We start from the raw sequence: 25,968 nt of genomic DNA, 5'->3' as shown, positions 1-25,968 counted from the left end.
GGCACACTGGGCTGGATACTGGAATATGCAATAACCACATCAATGAAAAGCAACAACACGTACTTTGCTAACGTTGATGGCGTTGGCTCTGGATAGCACAATTTCTGGGGTATCGGGCATCACGTGGATTGTTCTCTTGTCCTTCTCCCAGGCTTCTTTATATTTCCACTGTTAAAAAAAAGAAATATGTTTTCTCACTGACTTTGTAGATCCATTAATGCTGAGTCCCCAAACATCACACACTCCATATTTCATGACTGTGGCCACGCAGAACCTCTTTGTCTGTTATGTGAACATTATGTTCTGTGTGCAAATTGGTAATAACGTACATCACTGATCTGGTCAGCATTGGTCTTGGCCAAAACAATGGCTGGTGGGTCGACAATGCTGGTGAATTTGATCTTATCAGGATTCTGGCGGTACAAGCGCTCATTGAGGATCTCCTGGGCTTTCTTCGCTTTGATGACATCTAGTGATCCAATGGGAACCCAGCCACAGCCTTTGATCCATTCCATGTCAGACTTGTAGATAGCCTGGAGATGTAAATGGATATGTTAAACAGACATCCAGCATCCAAACACTAGAGCAATACAGTTTACCTTTAAACAGCAGTACAATGAAGAAGATCAAAGGACATCATATAAAGTCTCTGAAAAATGACAGGAATATAAATGGGGTACTACCTCATCCCAATATGTTCGCTTTACCAGAAAGTAGTACAACGCATTGTGCCACTGTTCCTCTGAATTCTACGGTGATCACTACACAACAGTAATAATTTGTTTCTTACTCTTGAGCCTATGTTAAAGTAATCTTGAACCTACGTTAAATTAATCAAGGGAATGACGGTAGCTTTCTTAAAAGAACGATGTTCCAAAAAAACAAGCAGAAGGAGGGATTCTGCAGAATTTTCTGACTATATTTGGGCACAAAGGACTAACTAACAGAAGTCAGCTCACAGAAACAAAGACTCCAATAAAGACATATAAAAACACACTGAGTCACTTTATATTTTGAACTAATTACTTACATCACTCTGCAGGTTGTATGCTTTCCTAGCCTGGATGACATCATTCTGGTCAGGCAGGCATGTCCATTGATGCAGGTAATGGCGGTAGTCAATGTCGCTGACCAGCTTCTGGCAGTTCTTTGCTAATAGGACACCCAGCATGTCCACAGGACTGTTGTACTTGACCTTGGATTTTTCAAAGTCTTTCTTGTACTCCCTCTCGCTCTGGATCTTGGCCACGTGCATGGCCCACACAGACTTGGGGTCATCTTCGAGACTGCGGAATCCAACATGGTGGCCTCTTTGTTTTTCATATGCTGCTTTGTATTTGTACTGAAAACAGAAAGCAGATAGTGTCAGTTGTGTGTTCACCGACACAGAGCATGTCCTTGTGCTCTTTTAAAAATGTTGATTAATCGAGCATGTGTTAGATATTTATTACAATTACAGAAGAAGACTGCAATAAAATATATTAGACATGAGACTGAGGCGCTATAGAGTGAGAAATCGCTTCAATTTTATGTCATGTTAGTAAGTAGTTGGTTGTGTGCCTAACATTATTTTAGAGAAAATGTATACAATGTCATAACTTGAGCAATTGCTTGCTTGGATTTTAAATAACTATATAGTTAAAATCTTGTGCTTAAGTCCAAGGACCTCCTTCGGAATGATGTTGGAATACTGCTTTAGTACTGCCACATCTATGTTCATTGAGACTAGGATTACCAGTAATTCTGGAATGGAAGAATACCTTGATTTTTCAACCTGCAGCCCCAGAATCCTTGAAAAATATGGAACTACTGAACGAAATTGAGACACTGCTTTCAATTCTCCTGGAAATTCCATATTTTTTTTTTAGCACTTTCCCATCTTAGTTATTTCCAGCTTTAGAAAGTGAAATATCTATGAGAGAGGAAAGAATCAGGAGACCAGTTTCCCTCCTCCTCCTTTAATTCCATATTTTGCCAAATAACACAATTTCCGGTACAATTATGATTCACAGATTTTTCTCCCTGTTTTGGTATGCGCCTCCCAGAAGCCTTTCCGTTTGTCAGTTATCTGGCTGGACAATTTGTATCCCTCCATGACATACAGAAGAGAACTATTTTTTATTTGTCACTGGGCACTCCATTGAAGGGTTTGTGTTTCCTTGCTCTCTCCCTTTTTATCTGACCTCCCACTTTGAACTCTCTTTTCACACCTCTACCTTGCCCCATCCCATTCCCAGTATTATATGTTTCATTTTTTTCATTTTTGATAAGGGACTTCCAGCTGCAAAGTACTGCCAGAATGCTCACTTTCTCTTTCTTTTTTGCACTTTCACATTTTATTTTGTTTCCTCAACATTATCTTCACCTCCTCCTCATTCTTCCCAAACCCTACTCCGTATTCCACTATCTGTTGCTATTTTGTTTAATTTAATGTATTATTATTTTTAATGAGGGCCCAGCAGCTGCACAGTGCTGCTGGACTCGTCTCTCCTTTGTCCTCTTTGGATTCTTCTTCTTTTTTATTTTAATTTAGCATTCTAACATGATCATTCCCCATATTAGAATGGTAAATTAAAATGTTCGCTGCAATGCACGCACACTCATGCTTGCATCTTGACACACATCACGACGGACACACACACACATTGACGGCCATCTTGGAATGGGTTATCTTCAATAGATAAGTGACAAAAAAAAGCATACAGTGCAAGTTCCAGCATCCTGAAAATTACCACAGTTCAGTCTACTTACATCACTTGCAATATCCCGCGATGCTCGTGCAGCCTTTATTGCAATGGCATCCGATCTTAAATCGTAACCCTTCTGCTTTGCTTTGTCCCAGCCTTGTGTGTAAAGTTTCTGTAAAAAAAAAAAAAGGTGATAGTCTGACTCAAAACAAAGATTCAGGTTTTCAAGGTTGAGGTACACAATCAATATTTCAATTATAAAATTGAAGCTAATACCTGGTCATGTGCCCCACGTCATGTAGTCAATTGTTTTATAATTATTTGTAAATAATTGTATTCAATATAGTTCAAGATGCAATAATATAAATATAAATAATAAAGCACATCGGTAATCACCAGTGAATGGCAGCTCCAGCACCATTTGAATTATTAGATCTGCAGGATCTCTTCACTTTTACCTGGAGATTTTGGCTGCTAAAAAAAAGCTGAAATCTCCGAGGGAAAATGAGGACTTGAAAAACAAACCCTCAATTGCGAATTCTGCTGGTAATTCTTCATTTTTAGTGAGTCCAATTTGTAATCTGCTGGCTATTCCCCTTCCCTTGGTATCAGTAACTTTAGGGGTGGGAATAATCCAGGGCATTTTCAGGGCGACTCATAATGAGGGCCAAAGACCTTTACTAGAGATGTACAGTAATGGAATATCCGCTGAAAATGTTCTCATTCCTGAATCATGAGATTTTCAATTAGAGATTGGGGACAGCTCGCCCAGCTGTGAAAATAATAATATTGGAAAGAACTGAGAAAGATTGAAAAAAGAGAAGGGCTGAAAGAATGCAAGAATAAAAGGAGAAAGAAAGAACAGGAGAAGGAAAGATAGATAAAAGAAGACAAGAACGAAAGAAAGAAAGAAAGAAAAAAGAATGACTGATGGAAAGAAAAAAGAATGACAGAGGAAAAAAGAAAGGCAGAAGGAAAGAAAGAAAATAAAAAAAATGTCAGAAGGAAAGGAAGAAAGACAGAAGATTGACAGAAGGAAAGAAAGAAGAAAGAAAAGGAAAGGAAAGCAAGAAAGAAAGAAAGAAGAAAGAAAGAAAGAAAGAAAGAAAGAAAGAAAGAAAGAAAGAAAGAAAGAAAGAAAGAAAGAAAGAAAGAAAGAAAGAAAGAAAGAAAGAAAGAAAGCAAGAAAGCAAGAAAGCAAGAAAGCAAGAAAGAAAGAAGAAAGAAAGAGAAAAAGTAAAAAAAAGATAAATTAATACAGAACAGTTTTAAATGTATACAATCTGGTATACTGTGGAATAGCAGCGATCAGATAACCAAAACACTCCAGAAATAATATACAACAGCATTGGCAGAAGATGCGATCTCAAGTCAAGTCAAGTCAAGAAAGCTTTATTCGACGATTGTCATAAAAGCATATTCATATCATACATATTAGAAGATAAAAACATTTTAAGATATTTTAAAATGGTTTAAAACAATAAATAAAATAGAGATATTTACAAACTGATTCAGCAATTCATTGGAAGGAAAATTAATCAAGACAGCATTTTGCTCCTAATCACCCATGCCCTACCAAGAAACTTTGCAACAGATATATAAACAAATGAAGTTTCAGCAGATCGCAAAATGCGAACAGCCACCTTGGTATTCGTGGTACCCAAGGTCCGGCACATTGGTTTAAGCCAGGTCTGTCGAGGGATTATGTAGGAAGGGCATTGGAACAAAAAGTGATTAACAGATTCAACAGGTGCAGTGCAACCAGGACAATTAAGTACATTTTCTGTAGACCATCTAGATGTAAACTCTCTTACTGGGAGACTACCAACTCTGAGCTGAAAGTAAAGCTTCCTGTCCAAAGGACTGGTTATATCATCCCAGAAAGGTGCCAAGGAAATGGTATCCTTAAAGTCCAAGAAGATGCCAGATAGTGAAAGCGGAGCTGTTGTTCTGAAAACTCTGGATGCTACCATTTCCCAGTACAGAGACTTCAGGACTTGTTTGGTGGGGAAACAAGCATTTTGAGGATCCTCCCACAGGTTTTTTAGACCCAGGTCCCGAAGTGACTCATAGATCCTACGGAGCCACTTGACCTTTCGGCAAGTGTCCAATTTGATAATGTCCATGAGGCCAAGAGCAAAAAGCCTAAGTTCGGGGGTAACCCATAGCCGCCTCCAGTATAGAATAGGGCGGAATGAGGCAATTAATGCTATCGGTCTCATACCAAGGTCATAGAATAGAGGGCAAAGGGGAGTGCTCTGTGGTAGACTTGTTAAATTTCGAAGGAATTTATTCTCATAGGAAGATAGCTTATGTAAATTTTCAAATCCCCACAATTCAACTCCATAAAGTGCTGCTCCAACCACTTTTGCATCATAGACCCGAAGAGCAGGATCAATCGGTTTGGTCAAAGATTTGGCGTGTTCTTTACTTAAAGCACCAGAGAGTTGGGAGTGCTTAAGAGAAGCCAAGTTAACCTGCTTTTTCCAGCTCAAGTCATGCTGAATACAAATGCCCAAATAAGTAAAATCTTGGACCTGGTCCAGTAGCAAACTATTCATAAATATCTTACATTTAAAAGATTTTGGTTGGTTAAAAGACATGAATTTGGATTTTAAAACATTAATTTCAAGCCCACGGGCTAGACAGAACGCCTCAAACAAACTTAAGGACCTCTGTAGGCCACTCGGGGTTTTAGAAATTATGAGGCAATCGTCGGCAAACATTAAAATAGGAATTTTCGCACCTGCCAGAGAAGGGGCATCCACTTTCGCATCTATTAATAATTTTGCTATGTCATTAATGTATAGAGAAAATAAGGTTGGCGCGAGGACGCAGCCCTGCCTGACCCCCTTTTGGATGGGGAACTGCCTGGTCACTTGTCCAACACCACCCCATCTAATCTGCGCAAAGTTGTCTAAATGGAGTCTAGCAATTAGAGAAACCAGAGCAGCTGGCATCCCCAGATTGTCTAAGACAGCCCATAGGGTTTGCCGAGGGACTAAGTCAAAGGCTGCCCTAAGATCTATAAAAGCTGCATATAGGCTGCCTCCCCCCAAGTAGACCACCTTCCAGTAAAGCATAGCAAAATGCAGCACCTGATCAATGGTGCTTATTCTTGCTCTGAAGCCAGCTTGTAGATGGGAAAGGATTGCATTATCTAGGGCCCAATCCAACACTTTGTTCAAGATCAACCTGCCTAAGATCTTTTGTGTGGTATCTATCAGGCTGATAGGACGGTAGTTAGCGGGGAGAGACTTGTCCCCCTTCTTGAACACAGGAATAATTTCTGCTCCCTTCCAGGATCTCGGGATAGGAGCGCCTCTAGCAATCAAATTGGCTAAAATTAGAATGTAGTTACCCCATGACTCACTATTACAGGAGAAAATATCAGCAGGGACTCCATCCATCCCAGGAGCCCTCCCAGGAACCAATGACTTAAGGGCAGTAACAACATCACCCAAGCTAAAGGCATCTTCATTGTAAAAAGTATATTGATAATTTTGAGATGGGCATGTGTTTTCATCAATTGCATATAAAGATTCAAAATGCTTGACCCAATCATCTTGTGTAACCCAGTTTTGTGGTTTATCAGGGTTACCGCCAGCCCCCCATTTAAAAACTGACCAGAATTGTCTCATGTCTTTATGGGCACCTGCTTCCCTAAGTTCCTGCCATCTTTGGAAGTCCCATGCTCTCTTAGCTTTAAAGATGGCTTGCTTATATGCATACCTAGCGGGACGAACTAAGGAGATGTCGCCAGATTTCAATGCGGTGCCCAGATTAGCACGAGCTTCTCTACAATCGGTAGAATACCAACGTAGTGAGAAGTCGATATTAGGTTTAGTTTTTTTTTTGGTGGGTCTAATAAAGATATCTTTGAGTTCTGAGAAGAAGGTTTCATGGATCGAAGTTCCCAGATTACAATGAGTTGCCGATGGGCACTGGTTAAGTACGGCCCCCATATCCTGAGTGGCAAGCACTAATCTATTAAAAATATGAGTTAAGCTTTCTTGGCTTTGAGCAACCTTTGCCCACTTTACGTGACGCATATCATTTGAAATAACCACGTCTTGAAGGACCTGGGGAGAAAGATTATTGTGGGCAGTTGGAGACACCCAAAGCGAGATAGTCAGAGAGAGAGGGTTATGATCACTCTCCAATCTGGCTATAACTTCCATGCCCTTCAGGGATTCCCATGAATCTAGAGATAGAAGGATGTAATCTATCCTGCTTGTGCGGGAACCACTCTTGAAGGTGATAGATCCAGATTTATCCTGTTCAGTCCTTCCATTTGTTGCACGAAGCCCCTTGCTTAAGCAAAGAGCGTTGATCTGGATTACCAGTTCAGACCAACGAGTGACAGGTTCAAGATCTAAGCATGGGACGCCCCATAGGGCATCCTCAGCCGCCGAGATATTCCAATCAATACCAGAAAGGGGTTCAAAGGTTATATTAAAATCACCACCTACAATGACATGTGAGTGGTGAGAATAAAGAAGCAAGAGTTCCTCCAAACGTGCTATAATATCGGATTTCTTGCCCCCAGTGCTTCTAGCATAAACATTGTAGATATCCAGCGATTTGCCGTTTCTAAACTTGAGCTTAAGTAGTTGGATATCTGGGTGAGAAGTTGAAAGCTCCTTAACAATGATACCTAGGTCCTGTCTAATCCAGGTGGTGAGACCACCTGAAGGACGCCCCTTTTTGCCCTTTACGGCCAAGACGTTAAAATTCAGAAAACCCGCTGCAAACTGAGCCTCCAGTAGCCAGGTCTCTTGGAATAAGCAAATGTCATAAGAGTTGATGAATCGTACCCAGTTAGGATCATTCAACTTAGATTTAAGTCCTGCGATATTCCAGGACAGAAGTGTGCCATACTCAGAGATGGTTGCACTATCTTCTTGAATAGATTCTAGGGTACCATTCAGTGGAGTGTTCTCTATTGGGTTTGCAAGAGAACAATGCATATCCAGACTACCCAATTTACCAATGACAGGGACATTGTTAATCTCTGGGATGCTGCTCAGTGAAGACATCCTTACATAGACTTTGGAAGCATGTTGGTTATCCCTACTAGCCTGAGTACCGGTGTTAAGGGTTTTGTTAGGCAAAAGAGGAGAGGCAAGGGAAACCACTAGCCTAGCTTCATTACAAAGTCAATCATTTAATTCTAGGCCGGACTCTCCCAGGGGCTGTGGCCAAACACCTCCTGAGCAAGAAGTTTGTATAGGGGAGGACTTGATTTGGATTGTAGAATGGTCAGGAGGGCAACTTCTGTATTCTAGATTGATGAGGTTATCTGCTAAGATGGGATCGAAAAAAGTGACCTCTATAAGGTCCATCCTGTTATCATTCTGAGAAATCCTTCTAGCTCCCTCTATATCAGCTCTGATTACAGAGCAACATCCCCTTACATGCCTGAGCCAGTGTATGACCTTGTTAACCAGAGATTCACTGCTTTCAAATTGGGACCCAGAGGACAGTTTTGGAACATTTACCATAAGGACCTTTCGTGGGTGAAAAGTGCGACTGTGTGGCCCATGTCTTTGAGTTTGATGGTAGGGATTACCTTTAAAAGTAGTTCCTGTTCTCTCATTAGTAAGAGAGGATCTTTCAGCGCGTGGTAATGCCTGAGGCATACCAGGAGAGACTCTGATGGGATGTCTAACAGAAGGTGGGGTGCAAGCAGCGGCAGAGTTAGCCTTTGATATAGCTAAAAGACGAGACTGGATATTCGCAGGGTGAGAAACATGGGGCAGTTTCTTAGCAATAACATTAGATGTTACTGACGGCCCATCGGTCACCTCTGTGGAGGCCTTAACCAAACCCCTCTCCGAATTAACAGAGTTTAGCTTAGAATAAGTATCAGTAGCCAGCTTAGATTCCCCCAACTTCGTGACAGTGGTTGATAGTGTATCAATCTTGAGTTGCATAGTCTCAATCAGGGAGTGCAGGTTTTTCACTAGAACCAACAGAGATTTTATATCATGTTTGCAGGATTCAGTCCCCATGAATTCCTCGGGCAGGTTAATGATAGGACTATCTTGAGGTAAAAGAGGACCTGTATTTGCATCCAAGCTTGCTGGAGGGAGCAGGGCTGGACATCTAGCATCAATATCAACTTCACTCAGAATGGAAAACCTATTGCTACAAGCTATACCCGGGGGACAGTTGAAGTCAGAAGGGGATTTGTCAGAGTGAACTTGGCTCACTTCCGTTGATACTGTGGGGGTGATAGAGACCACAGCTTTGCCCCTTACTCCACTTGATTGTTCTTCCCCACCCTTTTTCGAAAGGAACATGTCCGGGACTATAACAATGCTTTTAGTAGCCACATTTCTACCACCAGTAGCCTGCAAGGGGGTGGCGTTAAGTATTTCCCCACATTCATCAACAATAACCTCAATGCGATCCATGACACAGTTACTGGCTGCATGTTGGCGAGCTTTCTTTGCTCTAGTTTTCCTTGTCTTAGAGTTCACAGGCAGGGAACGTGAGGAGTCCGAATCTCCCTCGGGGGTTTTCCTTTTGCCCATGGCTGTTAAAAATGATGACCAATATACAGACCTTGATGAACCGGGAACACCTTGTTAAGGACCAGGCCAACCCGACCAAGTTCGACCCCGGACGGCCACAGACGGCCCGCCCTCTGCCCGGGCTCAGCCCGGCGCCGCCCGCGCGCGTCCCGCGACGCGGGGTGTGCTGACGATTTTTAAGCGCCTCCGGGCGCTAATCCGATGACGCTGGTTCCGACGTGGGCCCGGGGATCCTGGGTAATGTAGTCCTTACACGCCCTCCCTCCACGCTGCGGCCACAAAGGTTTCACACGCGGCGGCGGGAGGGGGGGGGAAGGACAGGGCAGTAGCAGGACACTCGAGGACAGTGGCGTCCAGACCCCAGGTACGAGCAGGGGCAACAGAGAGTCCGATGCGATCTTATAAAGATGGAATGTGCATCAAAACCATCCTGTTGTCACACAAGGTTCTAAACACAAAGGCAACACTAAAGTAATTTATAAAGTAAAAACAAAAACACTGGCAATGAAGGGAACTGCCTAGTGTGCGGAAGTGCTCCTGTGAAAGAAATGCAGTCACTCAAAGCGAAGTTAACTAGTGAACGAAGTAGGCTGAGCCACTGCCCCATGCTTCATGCTGTAGAGGCCCAAAGAAAATAGTAAATGACACAACAAAACAAAGGATGAAGAGAGGTGGCTGAAACCCCCTCAATGTAAGTTGATCATGCATATTTTAGAAAAAAATCAGAAAAGGTCTTGGTTAATGCCAGACCGAATAAGAGAGGGTGCCAAACACATATACAAAAATACTGGGGAAATGGGAACAGAGAGTCAGCAAAGTAGTCTATCCTATGTGATATGTGAAATGTTGTAATGGGTGTTTCCCTGTGAAAGCTACGACTACGACCTGAAAGACGGCACAATGAAACACAGGCCTGGTGACAGGATCAACACACCGCGAGTGGTGTCTTTGTTTTCAACCCATATCCACCATAAATAACTGGTTTATGCTGGATAACGTGATCTGAATAATATGTCTATTTCCTGTACTTCTAGTCTCAAATTAACAGCTCTGTTGAATATGGATGTTGTTATGCTGTTTATGTTAAAGTGGCAAATTGTTACTGAATAGGTCAATATATTTATGCCATGGCAGTGGAAATAAGTAAGGTCCAATAAAACATTGTTTAGAGCAACTGTACTAATTAACACACATTCACATTTATTAATAAAGTGCTCTATTTTCCCAAGTTTGATCAAGTTTCGGGTGATCTGCCAAGCGGAGATTGAGAAAAAAGGGGATCCAAATCTCACAATCCCTATGCATTTTCCGCAAAAACTGTTGAATGGAATTATACAAAACTTTGGTCCGCAGATTGTACTTTTCATGATTTGGTGTAAATCTGTTCAGTAGTTTTTGAAAAATTAAGGTACAAAAATATTTATAAATCTGTACAGTTAGGTCTGAGGGAGTCTCGCAAGAGGGCCAGTTAAAAAATGGAGAGTTCTGATTGGCCCAGGGAGATTTTTTTTCCTTGAGGCCAATTTGCTTCTGCAGCAGTCAGACTCCCGAAGGAGCAAGCGCTCTGATTGGCTGACGGCAACAAGGGAAAATGTTGCTGGCAGCCATTATAAGACTCAGGAACTTAGTCAGCTGCCCTGAAGTTTAAAAAAATATATAAGGGGCAGGGTACGGATACCCTGCCCCATAGGACATTTGGGGGGACCGAGAAAGACACCCTGTGGGGACAAACTTAAAAAATAGTAAACATTTTTTGCAGCGATTCCTTGGGACTCGCACAGGATTGCAACTAAAAGAAATATGGCGTCCACCCTTTATTAAATATACATGTGGAAGGGTTGTGAGTAGGCCCCCTCCCCAGCGCATTTTGAGCCTCGGGGACCCCATACCCCAGGGGTGGTATATTTAATTGAGGGGAGAGATTGCAGGCCCCTATCCCTTAGCTGATGTCAACCACAGGGACACCATCCCTCAGGCCTTTTGTATTAATTAGGGGAGAGGAGTGCAATCTCCTATCGCAGAGCCTAAGGAGGCCACTGTGACTCCATCCCCGGGGCTGAAATAAGGTTTAAACGCAGCCCCCATTTCTCAGATTCGTTGTGATTCAATTATTCAAGGAGTCTGGAGCAGGAGACGTTTTTCCTGTGGCATTAGGAGATTGAAACATGAAGGAGAAAGAGAGAACAGAGGAAGCTATACCTCCCGCAGTTATGACTGTTTCTACATGAGGAGACTGGAGAAGAACATACCATTCATATATTTGAAATTGTAGTAATACACAACCCTGATGAAGTACTAAGGGATGAAACAAGTTGTCTGGGCTAAATGAAAAAAGCTGTTTACTGAATAAATTCGGAATTTGAATGCATGTACAAGACTCCTGAATAATTGAATCACAAAGAATCTTCGATATTCTATATACTTGGGACAATAAAATGCTTCAATTTTGCAAATTAACAGAACAATATTTCTGTGATTATAATCTACGCTCCTTTGCTGCTGTTATATTGGTTGTTGATGAATAGTGACTTCTAGGCAGTGGGGTCCTGAAAAGTAGAGCGTACCGACATTGCTGATATTATAAATAATTCACTAGTGCGCCATAAAAGCCCACACTGGTGCTCATTGTTTTGCTTTGTATTGATGAATACGGCTTCAGTTACAGTTACTTGAGATAACTATAAGTTGTGAATTTCTGTGTTTTTTTAATTTAAAACATTACTTTGTTACTGAATATTTCACCTAACTATTACATTATTTTAACCTTTGTTTTTGTTAGTGAATTTCAAGTTCTCTTTAACGTAAAGTAATATTTTATTACCATACCGAGAGCAAACCCGTACTGTAAATTATATATATATTAGATATTACACTGGGGACGACAGCGCCAGCATAGTTATAGTTAGATCTGATTTTCTGTGGTCCTTTAATAATTTGGTGACGCTCGACTAATCTGCACAAAACTTTCCCCTAAAAAATGTTCACTCACTTTGGATTCTTCATACAAAGTTTCACCTTGCTCCGTCACCGGGCCATGAAAAAGGGGGTCCCAAAACATTGATTTCCCTATTTAGTTTCCATAGGATTCTTAACTCTCTGATGCAGGAAAAAACATCTGAACGGAATTATATTAACAGTGGTTTAGAACTTTATTCTGAAAGTGCACTTTTGTCATTTTGTGTAATCCGTTCGAGAAAGCTTTAGGTAAACATTTGATTACGCCAATTAATCTAATAGTAGTGAACCAACTCAATAGCTGTGCAAAATATATATTATCGAAAATAAAATCCAATGTACAGAATAAGAGGACATACGTCATGGATAGATTATAATTTCCTAGCCATAAAAATACTGTTGTGGTGAATCAAGTTTATATCCCGTTGAGTTAAAGCCCCCCCCCCCCCCCCCTAATTGCAAGATACCCAGATGAGCTGTGGCCATATTTGACCAAGTACATGAGCTCCTTTAACAAAATTCACAATTCAGTCATAATATTAGAATGGAACAAATACCTTTCATTCTTCACCATGTCTTTAAATTACACCTTTGATAACTTCTTACCTTGCTTATGTTTGAAGAGTTTGCTTTAGCCAGTAATATTTCAGGAGTATCCGGCATTACATGAATTGTTCTCTTGTCTTTCTCCCAAGCTTCTTTGTACAGGAACTGCAAAACAATTACAATATATGTAGATTAACTTTGGCACAGGGAGAAAGCGTCAAGCACATTTTTGAAAATAAGAGGACATACCACTTTTAAAGTACATTGCACAGGATTTGCAGCAAAAATAGATACTAACAATATGAAGGAAATTGTTTAAATACCACATTAAGCATTTCACAGAGCAACAGGTTAACATTTAGAACTATTTGTCTAATTTTGTGAAGGACTGCACTAACATCTGTGGTGTTTTAGCATTATAATTTATATTGTTATAATCAAGACCAGCCTCTCCATTCTTTAAACAAGTTCATTACACACACTAAGGCCTGTAGAAGATTGGGATGTTTATCACACCCATTAAAAATCCAACAATTGAGGGTTCAGAATTTAGCGGGTGTGATAATTAGCACCTATGAGGGCTTTTGTCATTAAAATGGAACACCGCATGTGGATGTTGGTGCTCTCTCGACCAAAATTCGTTGTGCTAATACTTAAACCAAATTTCCCGTTGGTAAATTTCTGAAAGTTTTGTGGATGTGAGGCAAGAAGGCAGATTTAGGATGGAATGAACAACTGTCCCATATCCTCAGACTGCACCCGCATACACAAGTGAATTACATCTCAATGTGCTGAGGTTCCAGAAACAAATATAAACTGCCCCCTTCCACACTCTGCTAGGAAATGTCCAAATGACCCATAACCAGGTTGGAATTGTCTGTGAGTTAGTCCAACTAATAGGCCACCTTCTGATCATAGAGAACACATTGTCAATGTCACCTGTGGCACCATATAGGGACAGTGGCACACTGCCAAAGGACCCTACTCTTGACTGAAGAAAAGAGATTGGGGATTCAAAGCTGTGGATGCCCCGTGCTACACTTCTTATGACACCTAACACATTCAAGCTATCAAGTAGTAAGTGCCAAAACAAGGGTTATGAGACACCATTAATGAACACAGTATCATCGTTCAGAAGCGTCCAAACCTTTAATTAGTTACATGTTGATCTTTTTTCCCTGGTGAAGCAAGACTTGTTTTACAGTTGTGTAACCATTTCTTCAGGACATATTAAGGCGAACAAGATATTCATAGTTAGGTTTCAGTCAATAAATGATTGTAATCAATAATTAAACAGACATGCCCATATAAGTGCGATCGAATAATTTTGCCCTGAAGAGTTGTGAAATGTGCTGACAAGTTACTCATGAAAGATCTCCATGATGGTAAATCACACAAATTTAGGAAACTAACACAAGCTATCACCATTAAGGGTGCGATTGGTAAAATTACCGATTTGCCTCCAGTGCATGACTTTTCGGGAGCATCTAGTCAGCACACTGTTATACATGGATGCATTCACTGACACTTTGCAATGAAAGTGTTGCCCTAAATAAGATCAATGTCTACTTGTTGCTGATATTTTCACTAATACAACATTCTGTCACACAGAATAGGCAGACTTACACACTGTGCATGCAAGCTGTGCATATGCTACCTCCCAGATGATCTGTTTAACTAGCCCTCATCTATTTTGAAAATAGTTCAATATCAGTTTATATGGACACTATTATTGAACAATAACTTAACTGGCAAACAGAGCTACTAGAGTGGGTAATGCATGCATATTAAACTGGTCGATGTTGGAACAAGAAATGTTTTTAGTAAGTTTTATTATTTATTTTATACTTACGTTATTGTTCTGCAGTGCATTGTTCTTAGCAAGTACTAATTCCATTGAGTCAAGAATACTTGTAAACTTGAAGCTATCTGGACGCTGGCGGTATTTAGCATCACTGAGGATATCACCAGCACGTTTCACTTTTTCAACTTCCAGTGAGCCGATGGGGACCCAGCCGACACCTTTCATCCACTCCATATCTGACTTGTATACAGCCTGTATAAAAAAATAACAGAGGAGCAGTCAGCCTCTTGGCAGAATCCACAGACCAGTATGATGCTAGGCTACCAGCAAAATATAACTTACATCACTCTGCAGGTCGTAGGCTTTCTTAGCCTGAATGACATCATTCTGGTCTGGCAGACACGTCCATTGATGCAGATAATGGCGATAGTCAATGTCGCTGACCAGTTTCTGGCAATTTTTGGCCAGAAGGACACCCAGCATATCCACAGGACTGTTGTACTTGACCTTGGATTTTTCAAAGTCTTTCTTGTACTCACGGTCGCTCTGGATCTTGGCCACGTGCATGGCCCACACGGATTTGGGATCATCCTGCAGGGTGCGGAATCCCACGTAGTGACCCTGCTGCTGGCGGTAGGCTGTTTTATACTTGTACTATGGGAAAAAACCCAAATGTTAGGTTAAAGTTTTTAGCTATTGTATAATTAGCTTATAGTTGTAAGATGACTCCAGCATCGAGTATTTCCAGGATGGAGGCATGGAGTCAAGAACTTTCCTTGGCACACAAGACAAGAGCAGCATGTATTCTCCTTGAAGTTAATGAGAGTGACCCAACAAGCCTCACGTGCTAGCACGTCCCCTGCAGAAAGCAAGTGGGGGGTTGACTGGTCTTGCTGTGAACTAACTATTCCAGTATTTGCACATTATGAAAAAGCGAGTTTAACAGGCATAATAAAAGATGGTGAAGGGTTAGCAACTGTTCACTAGTCTTAAACTGGAAGTGAGCTTGCCATAAACTCATCACACAAAATAACGATAGAGTTGATGCACAGTCGGGTTTTTCTGCAGGGTTAAGGCAGTACCAGCTTGAAAAGGGAGATACTATACAAAACTGCCCACTTTTATATTTTGCCATTTTTGTGATACTTATTGCCCACAAAATGTCAAATATTCTCCACATCCTTTTCAGAGTTACGCAGAAGGTGAAATCACTTGTGAATATGACACTTAAGGATCTAATTTCTTGTCGGTGGTTATTTTCTGTGGTTATACCGCACCTGGCGAATGTCGATACTGGGAGGTGTGCTATTCATCTTGGGCGATATCATTTGCATGAGTCTCCCCCATCTCAGTAACGGGGATGAGGCAATACGGTGGTTTCCCTCATTCTAAGCTATACTATTTATTTGTCTTTCATTCTAAGTTACTGTTTTAAAAGTTTTACTGTTTCAAGAGTTTGAATGTTTGTGGCTCAGCGTTTATGAGTGTCGTCAATTGCTTTTCATTTATTTACTTTTTTATACATTTTTTTTACATTTTTATAAAGAATATACAAAAAGTAATTTTTTTTTAATTGAGCTACTGTCCGCAGAAAACATTTTTCAGTACTGCTTTAACTGAAATATTTGTGTCTATAGGGCTAGTTTTCAGTAAACAATTTGCCCACTTCAAGTTAGAGCCATGAATGATAGAGTCTGGGATCCATCTTTGATCTCTACCTATTGCATCTCATAGCTCAGTACTTGTTCTAAATTATTGTTCAGAATATCGTCAGACCTATATATTCTGTCCTAAATATCCTTTGTAAAAATATCACCCCTTTGGAATTAATAGAAAATCTACACCCAATAAGGCATGACATTTTTGCAAACAATATTTAGAGCACAATATTTATGTCAGACGATTTATCTGTATGTAATATTCTGACATATCGCTGTGCTTATCACCTTGGTCCACACAAGTTACGGGAGTGGCAGTTTCAACACATCTTGAACACAATAGCTCAGAAATTTGAACGCGCTTATAGGGAATCATTTACTTCAACCCGCATGATACATGCAATTTGTGGGTATTTCACTGCAGGGCAATAATCCACGTACTCTATAAACGTGTGTTTTCCCCGCAGTGATTGCCCCTGTTACTTTTTTTTAAAGGGCAGTGCCACCTTGTTTATTTAAGAAGGGCGCTGAAGGTGACATGAGGCGTGTCAGCAGGAATGACAGCCCACAGTTTTGCATTTGAAGCTGAGTATGAGGCTTTACATATTAAAACTGACTCTCAGACTATAGTCAGGGAATGCACACTTAAAGCTTACTTTCAGGCTCTAGTGAGGGAATGCACACTTAATGCTTACTCTCAGACTTTAGTGAGGGAATATGCTTTTAAAGCTTACTCTTGGACTTCAGTGAGGGAATACGCATTTAAAGCTCGCTCTCAGGCTTTAGTGAGGGAATACACATTTAAAGCTTACTCTCGAGCTTTAGTGAGGGAACGCACATTGAAAGCTTACTCTCAGGCTTTAGTGAGGGAATGCGCATTGAAAGCTTACTCTCAGGCATTAGTGAGGGAATGCGCATTGAAAGCTTACTCTCAGGCTTTAGTGAGGGAATGCGCATTGAAAGCTTACTCTCAGGCTTTAGTGAGGGAACGCGCATTGAAAGCTTACTCTCGAGCTTTAGTGAGGGAACGCGCATTGAAAGCTTACTCTCGAGCTTTAGTGAGGGAATGCGCATTGAAAGCTTACTCTCATGCTTTAGTGAGGGAATGCGCATTGAAAGCTTACTCTCAGGCTTTAGTGAGGGAATGCGCATTGAAAGCTTACTCTCGAGCTTTAGTGAGGGAAGGCGCATTGAAAACTTACTCTCAGGCTTTAGTGAGGGAATGCGCATTGAAAGCTTACTCTCAGGCTTTAGTGAGGGAACGCGCATTGAAAGCTTACTCTCGAGTTTTAGTGAGGGAACGCACATTGAAAGCTTACTCTCAGGCTTTAGTGAGAGAATGCGCATTGAAAGCTTACTCTGAGGCTTTAGTGAGGGAACGCGCATTTAAAGCTTACTCTCAGGCTTTAGTGAGGGAACGCACATTGAAAGCTTACTCACAGGCTTTAGTGAGGGAATGTGCATTGAAAGCTTACTCTCAGGCTTTAGTGAGGGAACGCGCATTGAAAGCTTACTCTCGAGCTTTAGTGAGGGAACGCCCATTGAAAGCTTACTCTCGAGCTTTAGTGAGGGAACGCACATTGAAAGCTTACTCTCGAGCTTTAGTGAGGGAACGCGCATTGAAAGCTTACTCTCAGGCTTTAGTGAGGGAATGCGCATTGAAAGCTTACTCTCGAGCTTTAGTGAGGGAACGCGCATTGAAAGCTTACTCTCGGGATTTAGTGAGGTAATACGCATTTAAAGCTTATGTGCGAGCTTTAGTGAGGGAACGAGCATTGAAAGCTTACTCTCAGGCTATATTGAGGGAATACGCCTTGAAAGCTTACTCTCAGGCTTTAGTGAGGGAATACGCATTTAAAACTCACTCTCAGGCTTTAGTGAGGGAATATTCATTTAAAGCTCTCTCTCAGGCTTTAGTGAGGGAATATGCATTTAAAGCTTACTCTCAGACTTTAGTGAGTGAATACGCATTTGATGCTGGCTCTGAGGCATTAGTGAGGGAATATGGGTTCACAGCTACCTCTGGGGCTTCAGTGAGGAAATACTTACATCGCTGGCAATGTCCCTGGAGGCTCTGGCAGATTTGATTGAGATGGCATCCAGTCGCAAGTCATAGCCTTTTTTCTTTGATTCCTCCAGAGCAACTTTGTACTGTTTCTATAAGGAAAAAATATGATTTCTTATTACAATTCCTCATTGACTATTGCCACCAACCACCCGCCTCACTTTCAATGAACCTTCCGCTATATAAGCTAAGAAATAAAATAGCAAAATTTAAAAAAGATCAAATAGGCACGAGTCTGTGTCACATATTTGCTTTGCACTACTCACCTCGCTGTAGTTGACGCGGTTCTGCTTTGCCAGCAAGATCTCCGGAGTGTCGGGCATAACATGAATGGCGGTTTTGTCTTTGTTCCATGCCTCAGTGTACAAGCGCTAGGGAGCAACAACATCTTTGATTAGTACATGATGCAAGAAACAGCAATCTTAAGTGAGGAGGAAATTCATAAAAACAATCTTGTATTCTAAGCTGCCTCCACCTAGGTCTTCTTCCGTAATGCTATTTCAGCAGTACATGCAGAGTTGACTTGCTTGGAAATTATTATGATCTACTCCAAAAAAGGCAGAAAGAGTATTGATTTTATTCGATGGTTATTTTGCCTTTTCAACTTGAAAGGTATGGGTAATTTTCACAATTTTGACTTTAAAACATCAAACTTATATTTATTTGTAATACATATTAATAAAAAAAAATGTGTAACTCAGATCTCGTAAATTGTGATGCAGGAGTGCTTAACGTCAATAGGTTTCTATACTATTAACAACAAATAGGATGCAGGTATACATTTATAGGAATGATAACATGATGGCTTCAGGCAGTTCAAGCAACAGTGAAGTGAAGCTTTGCATTTTGAATTAGGGCTATGTTATTAGGATTGCATTCATAGTGAGGTGTATATATTAACCCAGCACACGTTCTTTCTACATTAAAAGCCACAGGCTATAGCTGGTTTCTCAGTAGATTGGATGAATCCCCCTATGACATGACAATGATTTGCGGTGTGCCAGTCGGCGACTTGTTCCATATGATCACGTGGTCATGGCTTTCTGTACTAGTTAAGAAGATCTCGGATCCCACCACACACAGGTACACAACTCAAAACCTACCTTTCTATCCTCCATCACATGTAAGTTAAGTGAGCTGCAGTGTGACACCAGGGAACACATCAAGAATAAGGCACACTTGTGAAGAATTTGGTTTACAACGAATTTGCACCTCTGTTTGCAAAATAGCAACTGCTTTAAGGTTAATTATAGGCCAAATCATCAGATTGTGGACATGTTATCTGTTGTGGTTAGCAGAGATAAGCATGTAACACATAGTGCATATTTTATGAAGGTGCTCCTCTTTTAGAATATGGCTGAAACATGTTTTGGACTATTTCAAATCTGTATTTTTTGTTCATGGAAAATTGTGAATGTAACAGCGCTCTGGAACATAGTTTACATCACAGTGGTATCTCGGGCCTACATCTCACATATGAAACATTTTCCTGGATGAAAACATGATAATGAAACCTGGTTGAAAGCAATCATTAAAACTAATGTATTCTCAGTTAGGAACAAATTATAAAATGTACACCTGCACTAATCAGAATCAAGAGTATGCATTGAGACTGATAATTAGGCTATAAACCACAAAAAAAGATGGCTCCTCCACAAACGGAGGAGCAAACATGAGAAAACCAATGCTTGTGGAGGCGCACATTTGACACAGAGCAACAGTGATCATGCTAGCATGACCACTGACTTGTTACAGTATTTCTAAGGAAGCCCCACTTGCCTCTCTCTCCACCCAGAAAAGGTGAGGCAACATCATCCTGAACCCTTCTCAACCTAAGTGACTTATGATTCCAGCCGCTGACCGTCTATCTATCTATCTATCTATCTATCTATCTATCTATCTATCTATCTATCTATCTATCTATCTATAATTGCAGCTGTAATGGAAAAGGCGTTGCGTATAATGTGAAGCTCAAGTCCTTCCTGTTGTATCTTGTATTGTTCTATATCACACCACAGGTGAAGTCACGCATGCAGTGGTGGGCTACAATATAGGAAAATCAGGACATATCCTAGTTATCTGGTTCCTCTGAGAGGCTTGTGTACAGTTCACCACAAATCAGCTGCACCTGGCTCTTGGTTTTCTCTGCCTCAGCCAAATGGATCCTCTTAGATATTTGCCTGTTGGGAAATCACGTTACTCTGACTTGCATTCAAGCATACATTTCTTCTTTCAGCAGGTTCTCTGATCTCCTCATGAATATTGACTATTGAGTGCTCTGAAAAAACTGCTCACCTTATTCATGGTTTCGGCATTAGCTTTGGCCAATGTCATCTCGAGCGAGTCTGTCACACTGGTGAATTTGAGCTTGTCTGGATGCTGACGGTACTTCTTCTCACTCAAGATGTCTCCTGCCCTCTTATTTTTCTCCACTTCCAGGGAACCGATTGGGACCCAACCGACACCCTTCAGCCACTGGAGATCCGCCTTGTACTGATTCTGTTAATGACAATAACAAACTGTGAGTGTGTGAACAGCGTGAAGCGACGATGACCCTAAATAGCACATAAGGATGCCGCTGTGACCACTGATTAACCAACGCCAAGGTAGAAGGAGTTTGTCCGAGGGGAAAAGCAATCATGATCAATCATTTGTCTGCACTGAGGTTAAATAAAGAGTAGAGGGGGGCAAGGCTGGCTGATCAGAATGGCATTGTTTCTGAAAAGGGTATATCCCATTGGCAGAAAAGCAGACCATATGTCATACCCAAAACAACATACAATTTTGTTTCATTTATTCCCCTGTGGCCCTTTCTGTTGTGAAAGGCATTGGTGGAAAAATAAGCAAAGGGAAATATAATATGTATGAGGGAAGATCCGGGACTTTAACCGCAACTGTACTCATAATACTCATACTTTCTCCTCGGTAATTATCCATAACCTATTTGAATCTTTGCTGCAGGTATGCACATAAGTCAGTCTGGGGTGAAGAGGGAATAAAAACCTATTTCCAGAATGTGTTGGTACTTTGCCACCCTGTGAATCCCAAACACTTGGCGCCATGATGGTTGTGCAATGAAGTCTTTCTATTTGCATCACGCTTGGGTCTGAGTCACCACTCTGGGATAAGGCCTTGTCTCAGTACTTAGCTGAATAATAATCATTAATCATTATCAGAAAGTATTACTTCTCTTTGATGCATATTTAGAGTGGAGGTTGAGTAAGTTAGAGAAGAAACACCTGCAAAAAGTAACTTTTAATTATCAGTGAACATACAACAGATGATATCTTTATGGGACTTACATCACTCTGCAAGTCGTAGGCCTTTCGTGCATGAATGACATCATTCTGGTCTGGCAGGCACGTCCATTGGTGCAAATGCCGTCTGTAATCTATATCACTGACCAAGGTCTGGCACTTTTTGGCCAACAGAATATCCAGCATATCCACTGGCATGTTGAAGTTGGTCTTTGTTTTCTCAAAGTCCTTCTTGTACTCTCTCTCACTCTGCATCTTCCCCACATTCATTGCCAGGACGGACCTCGGATCGTCCTGTAAGCTGCGATATCCAACATGATGGCCAACCTGCTTCCGGTATCCTGTTTTATATTTGTACTGAAAGAAAAACACAGAAGTTCCTGTTAGCCTTAATCTATTTTAAAAACTGGAAACAGCAACGAGAAATCAAGTCACACAGACTGGCATGTCCAACTAGCATGCAAGCGTTGGTGAAGGTTGGTGACTTGGAGCCAGTGCTTACGATTCATATTCCTCACTCCATTATTACCCACAGAAGGGGTAAAAATGAGAAAAACACATTTCGACTGAGAATCGTGTCAAGTCAACAATTTCTATGTGCAGCAACAAACTAATTGCCTATGCCCACTTAAATCCTATGCAAGCCTCTGACATCTAACACAATCTCTCCAGCATGAAATCTGCACTGGAAACTCCTTCACATCAACCTGAAGCTTCTAGTGCACTGCTGCTGTTTCTCAGCAAGGCCCTGTTAAGCATCCATCATATCCTGCTACATTTCAACATACACCATCTGGTGGACTGTAGTCCTAGATTGTGGGACCATTTCTCATCACATATCAAGCATATCTGGGCCTGACAGATCAACCAATTATCCCTGCTTAATGCAGACTGCCAAATCTGGCTGGTAAATGGAAGTCAAAATCTTGGGGGCTCCTTGTGACACAACCTTTTATCAGGGGTTCATTCACCATGTCCTAAAGTCTTGCTTTCTAACACCATCTTCAGCACTCCTCCATGTCGTAGCAGGCCATTAAAGCCTTGCTCCAGCGTTAAAGGCCCGCGCCTAAGGTTAATTTGTACATCAAAGGCCTCACGGAGCCTGAGGGGATTAAAATTCCCTCGGCCTCCATGAGGCCTTTGTTCACAGCAACAGCTGTGAAAAACATAGGAAAGTTGCTGCTCCGGGCTTCTACCACCCATTAGAAGCCATGAGCACTCCATTGTCTTCAATGGAGCTCCCAGCATTCCAATGTTCTAATACATCTTAAAATACTCTCCCATTCGGCTATGAGCTCTACATCTACACTGTGATCTTAACAACTCTTGCCACTGAAGGACATATCAATGCAGAAACCATCACCCACTTATTTAGCACATTGCCACAGTCTATGTAATGAGTTGGGTACTTGATTGTTCTGTTAAGCCCTCAAAGGCCTGCCACTTCACTAGATGCCGTGAGCCACTGATCACTTCATCACTTCTCGGACATATGTCTCCTGCTACTCCCGCATTCCAGCCTTATAACTAACATGCCTTCTATTGTTCCACTACTAAAGACATTTGAGTAAACTCTCCCGTCAGCTATGGCAATACTTATGCGCATCCCCAAATACACTACATTGCTAGATAAAGGTGTCTAACTACGATGTTGTTAGTGGCAGTTGCTGTTTTCTTTCCCATCATGTATGTATGTGGTGTATGTTTTGAAAACAAGGTGCCCCCCACTACTCCAAATTTTCTCATCTTCTATAAGAAACAGACTGCCTGGAAAGTAATAAAACCAGACCCCACAATAACCAAAACTGTGGAGATCACAAAAGTCACAGTGGGCGTGCACACCATGGTAGTGTGCGATCTAAAACATCCATAATTAGCACCACCATGTCCACAATCCCTGCTGCCTAAACACCCTGACACTGCACCTGCAAAATGATTTCCAAAAACACTCATTGTGTTCTAGTTCAACCTTCCTGCAGCCAATGCATGTACTTTGTGCAAAATGTATGTGGGCCCAATTAACAAAGATTTTGCTGTGAGTAGCTGGCTTACTCCTAGCTTACTCCTGGAGTTTTGGGGTAAAGCAAGGAGTGCAATAGCAGTAAGTCACATCAAAATCTTTGAGAATCCATCCATCTACATTCATTTTGCATAGCAGGATACAACACCAGGAGGCAATGACAAACCACACAGGTGAGAACATAAGGCATATTTCACCTATATGTGTGCTATTTCATAAACAATTGAAAGACTGCTCTAATGGCCCACCATGCCATAATAGACCATGGGAGTATCTGCTCTGAAGATATTCTGACCAACAACAACATAAGAAAACGAAATAAAAGATTTTTAGAAATTTGTACAATTTTAAATAACAAATAATATAAGCTGACAATGAATCTGCTTCTAGAGACGAAACTAGGGGAAGGGATACAGACATGTAAAAGAGTGGACTTACGTCGCTGGCAATGTCACGGGATGCCTTGGCGGCCTGGATGGCGATGGCATCAATCCTCAGATCATAGCCCTTCTTTTTGGATTCTTCCAGCGCTTGCTTGTACAAGCTCTGCCAATTGAAAGACAATCTTGTGAGCATCATTCTGATATCCATTGTTGTATAAATATTACAGCCATATTTTTTGTACCGTTGGCAGACCATTTATAGATGCTCTGAGAGAGATGCCTATTTTCCCAAAACATTTATTTATTTTATACAAGCATTCATAGCATCAGAGGTTGGTACATTGGGCGTCTTGTATAGGCAATGCTTCTCCAGTCTAGAGCTCGTGAAAAAGAACACCCCTCATATGAACTTCACTCAGAGGCGAACTTGCAAACTTCAAGGAAAAACTAAAATAAATCTTGTTTTAACTGACTTCTTTATCCATTCAAGTCAACCTCTCTCATCTAGCATGTGCAAACCATGGGGACCACGTGGTGTACAGAAGTCACGTTGCTTGTTTTCATCACCGTGGGCTCCTATGTAATGTTTGTATGTCTGTATGTATGCATTACTGGAATTACATAGCTCAATCATGTTATAAAACAACATAGGGATGTACATTATGGGGGGGTCAGAGAACAAGAATGGAGTAGGGTGACCACCTTATTCCCGGTCATTAGGGACACTGTCTCCAGCTCTGAAATTTTTTACCGACAAATCTCTGATTTAAGATGTGTTAGTGTAAGTAGTTTAATTCAAGCAAACAAGAGTACAACTCCCAGAATGCATTAGGGTATCACACAAAAGTCCAGAACTGGAAACAATGTTAGTAACGACTTGGAGGTAGGTGACCACATTAGGAGAGAGGATGGACGGAGGCCAGGGAAGACTGCCCTTGGTGGAAGATAAGAGTGGAGTCTTTCACATTGATGTAAGATGACGCAGGGAAGCAGATCTGAGCACCATCCTCAAAGTTATACCGAACTTCTAGAAATATTTCAAGAGGACATTAATCACTTGATATTTAGAAGTTTATTTATGGTGTCCCTGCAAATGAAGATATTTCCTAGAAAGATTTATTTCTTATTAATGTACAGATACCTCAACATTTCAATGAAACATAAATCAAGAATGTAATCCAGGGGTCAAAAGCTGTTGCTGCTTTGCTTACCTCACTGTAGTTGGTTTTGTTCTGTCTCGCCAGAGTAATTTCGGGTGTGTCGGGCATGATGTGAATTGTTCTCTTGTCTTTATCCCAGGCTTCGGTGTACAGACGCTGTGAAGAAAATAGGAGAATTTGATTAGCTAGAACATTTTTATCTTTCTGCAGGTCCACTCCTTAGCAGATGTGAGGCTGAAAAACTGCCATTTAATAAGTAGCCCGAAAAGTGAAAACACGAATCCACACAGACATATGTATAAGAGTGTTTATGCATCGCTGACATCTAATTCTGGAGATTGTAATGTAACATGATTCACGCTATATTGGAAACTACATAGGTAAATTACAATGCTGCAATTTTTAAACATTGAGGTTCAGGCTTGCGAACAAACACTCATTGACAAAGCCGAATGATACTTTAAAAAAACGATTGCATATAATTTGAATAGAATAGTACAGGTGCTTTCTCTCAGGTAGATGTACTCTGAACAGGTGTATAAACCCTTTATAGCTTTAATACACATCACAGGAAAATAGGGTTTTCACTAGAACAGAAAGGTACTATTGGCTTTCAATTACTGCAACCTGGAGACATAGGGTAAAAACACAAAGATGTCAAAAAGCGCAAAATGTAATAAAAGAGTAGTAGTTGCTTAAACTATTGGTTTACCATTCCTGACACTGCGCTTCTTTTTAGAAAATGGGTACATGTGCTAATACGAAATACCATCACATACAGTACATAGTAGCCAATTACTAAATTGGGCCGAATAGACGTATGTATTTATTATTTATCATTATTTATTACATGACGCTGGTAGAACTAATAACGTGTTGTCTAAGCCAGACCTA

General features: G+C 41.0%; 1 protein-coding gene across 50 annotated transcripts in view; it reads right to left on the bottom strand.

Moving 5' to 3' along the window:
* The window catches only part of NEB (nebulin), a 392,273-nt gene that overhangs the window by 179,161 nt on the left and 187,144 nt on the right, over positions 1-25,968 (bottom strand). For all 50 annotated transcript variants that reach the window (XM_085645543.1, XM_085645542.1, XM_085645546.1 and 47 more), the window contains 13 exons: positions 25,126-25,230; positions 23,970-24,077; positions 21,557-21,868; positions 20,550-20,753; positions 18,521-18,625; positions 18,239-18,346; positions 14,874-15,185; positions 14,580-14,783; positions 12,788-12,892; positions 2,752-2,859; positions 1,031-1,342; positions 330-533; positions 64-168 (listed from right to left, as the gene is read on the bottom strand). In XM_085645543.1, coding sequence (XP_085501669.1) covers positions 64-168; positions 330-533; positions 1,031-1,342; positions 2,752-2,859; positions 12,788-12,892; positions 14,580-14,783; positions 14,874-15,185; positions 18,239-18,346; positions 18,521-18,625; positions 20,550-20,753; positions 21,557-21,868; positions 23,970-24,077; positions 25,126-25,230 — 2,292 coding nt within the window. The remainder of the gene's footprint in view (positions 1-63; positions 169-329; positions 534-1,030; positions 1,343-2,751; positions 2,860-12,787; positions 12,893-14,579; positions 14,784-14,873; positions 15,186-18,238; positions 18,347-18,520; positions 18,626-20,549; positions 20,754-21,556; positions 21,869-23,969; positions 24,078-25,125; positions 25,231-25,968) is intronic.

The sequence above is a fragment of the Triturus cristatus genome, chromosome 3_1, assembly GCF_964204655.1.
Source record: "Triturus cristatus chromosome 3_1, aTriCri1.1, whole genome shotgun sequence".
Lineage (NCBI taxonomy): Eukaryota > Metazoa > Chordata > Amphibia > Caudata > Salamandridae > Triturus > Triturus cristatus.
The sequence above is the reverse complement of the archived record's forward strand: the minus strand, read 5'-3'. Positions and strand labels throughout refer to the sequence as shown.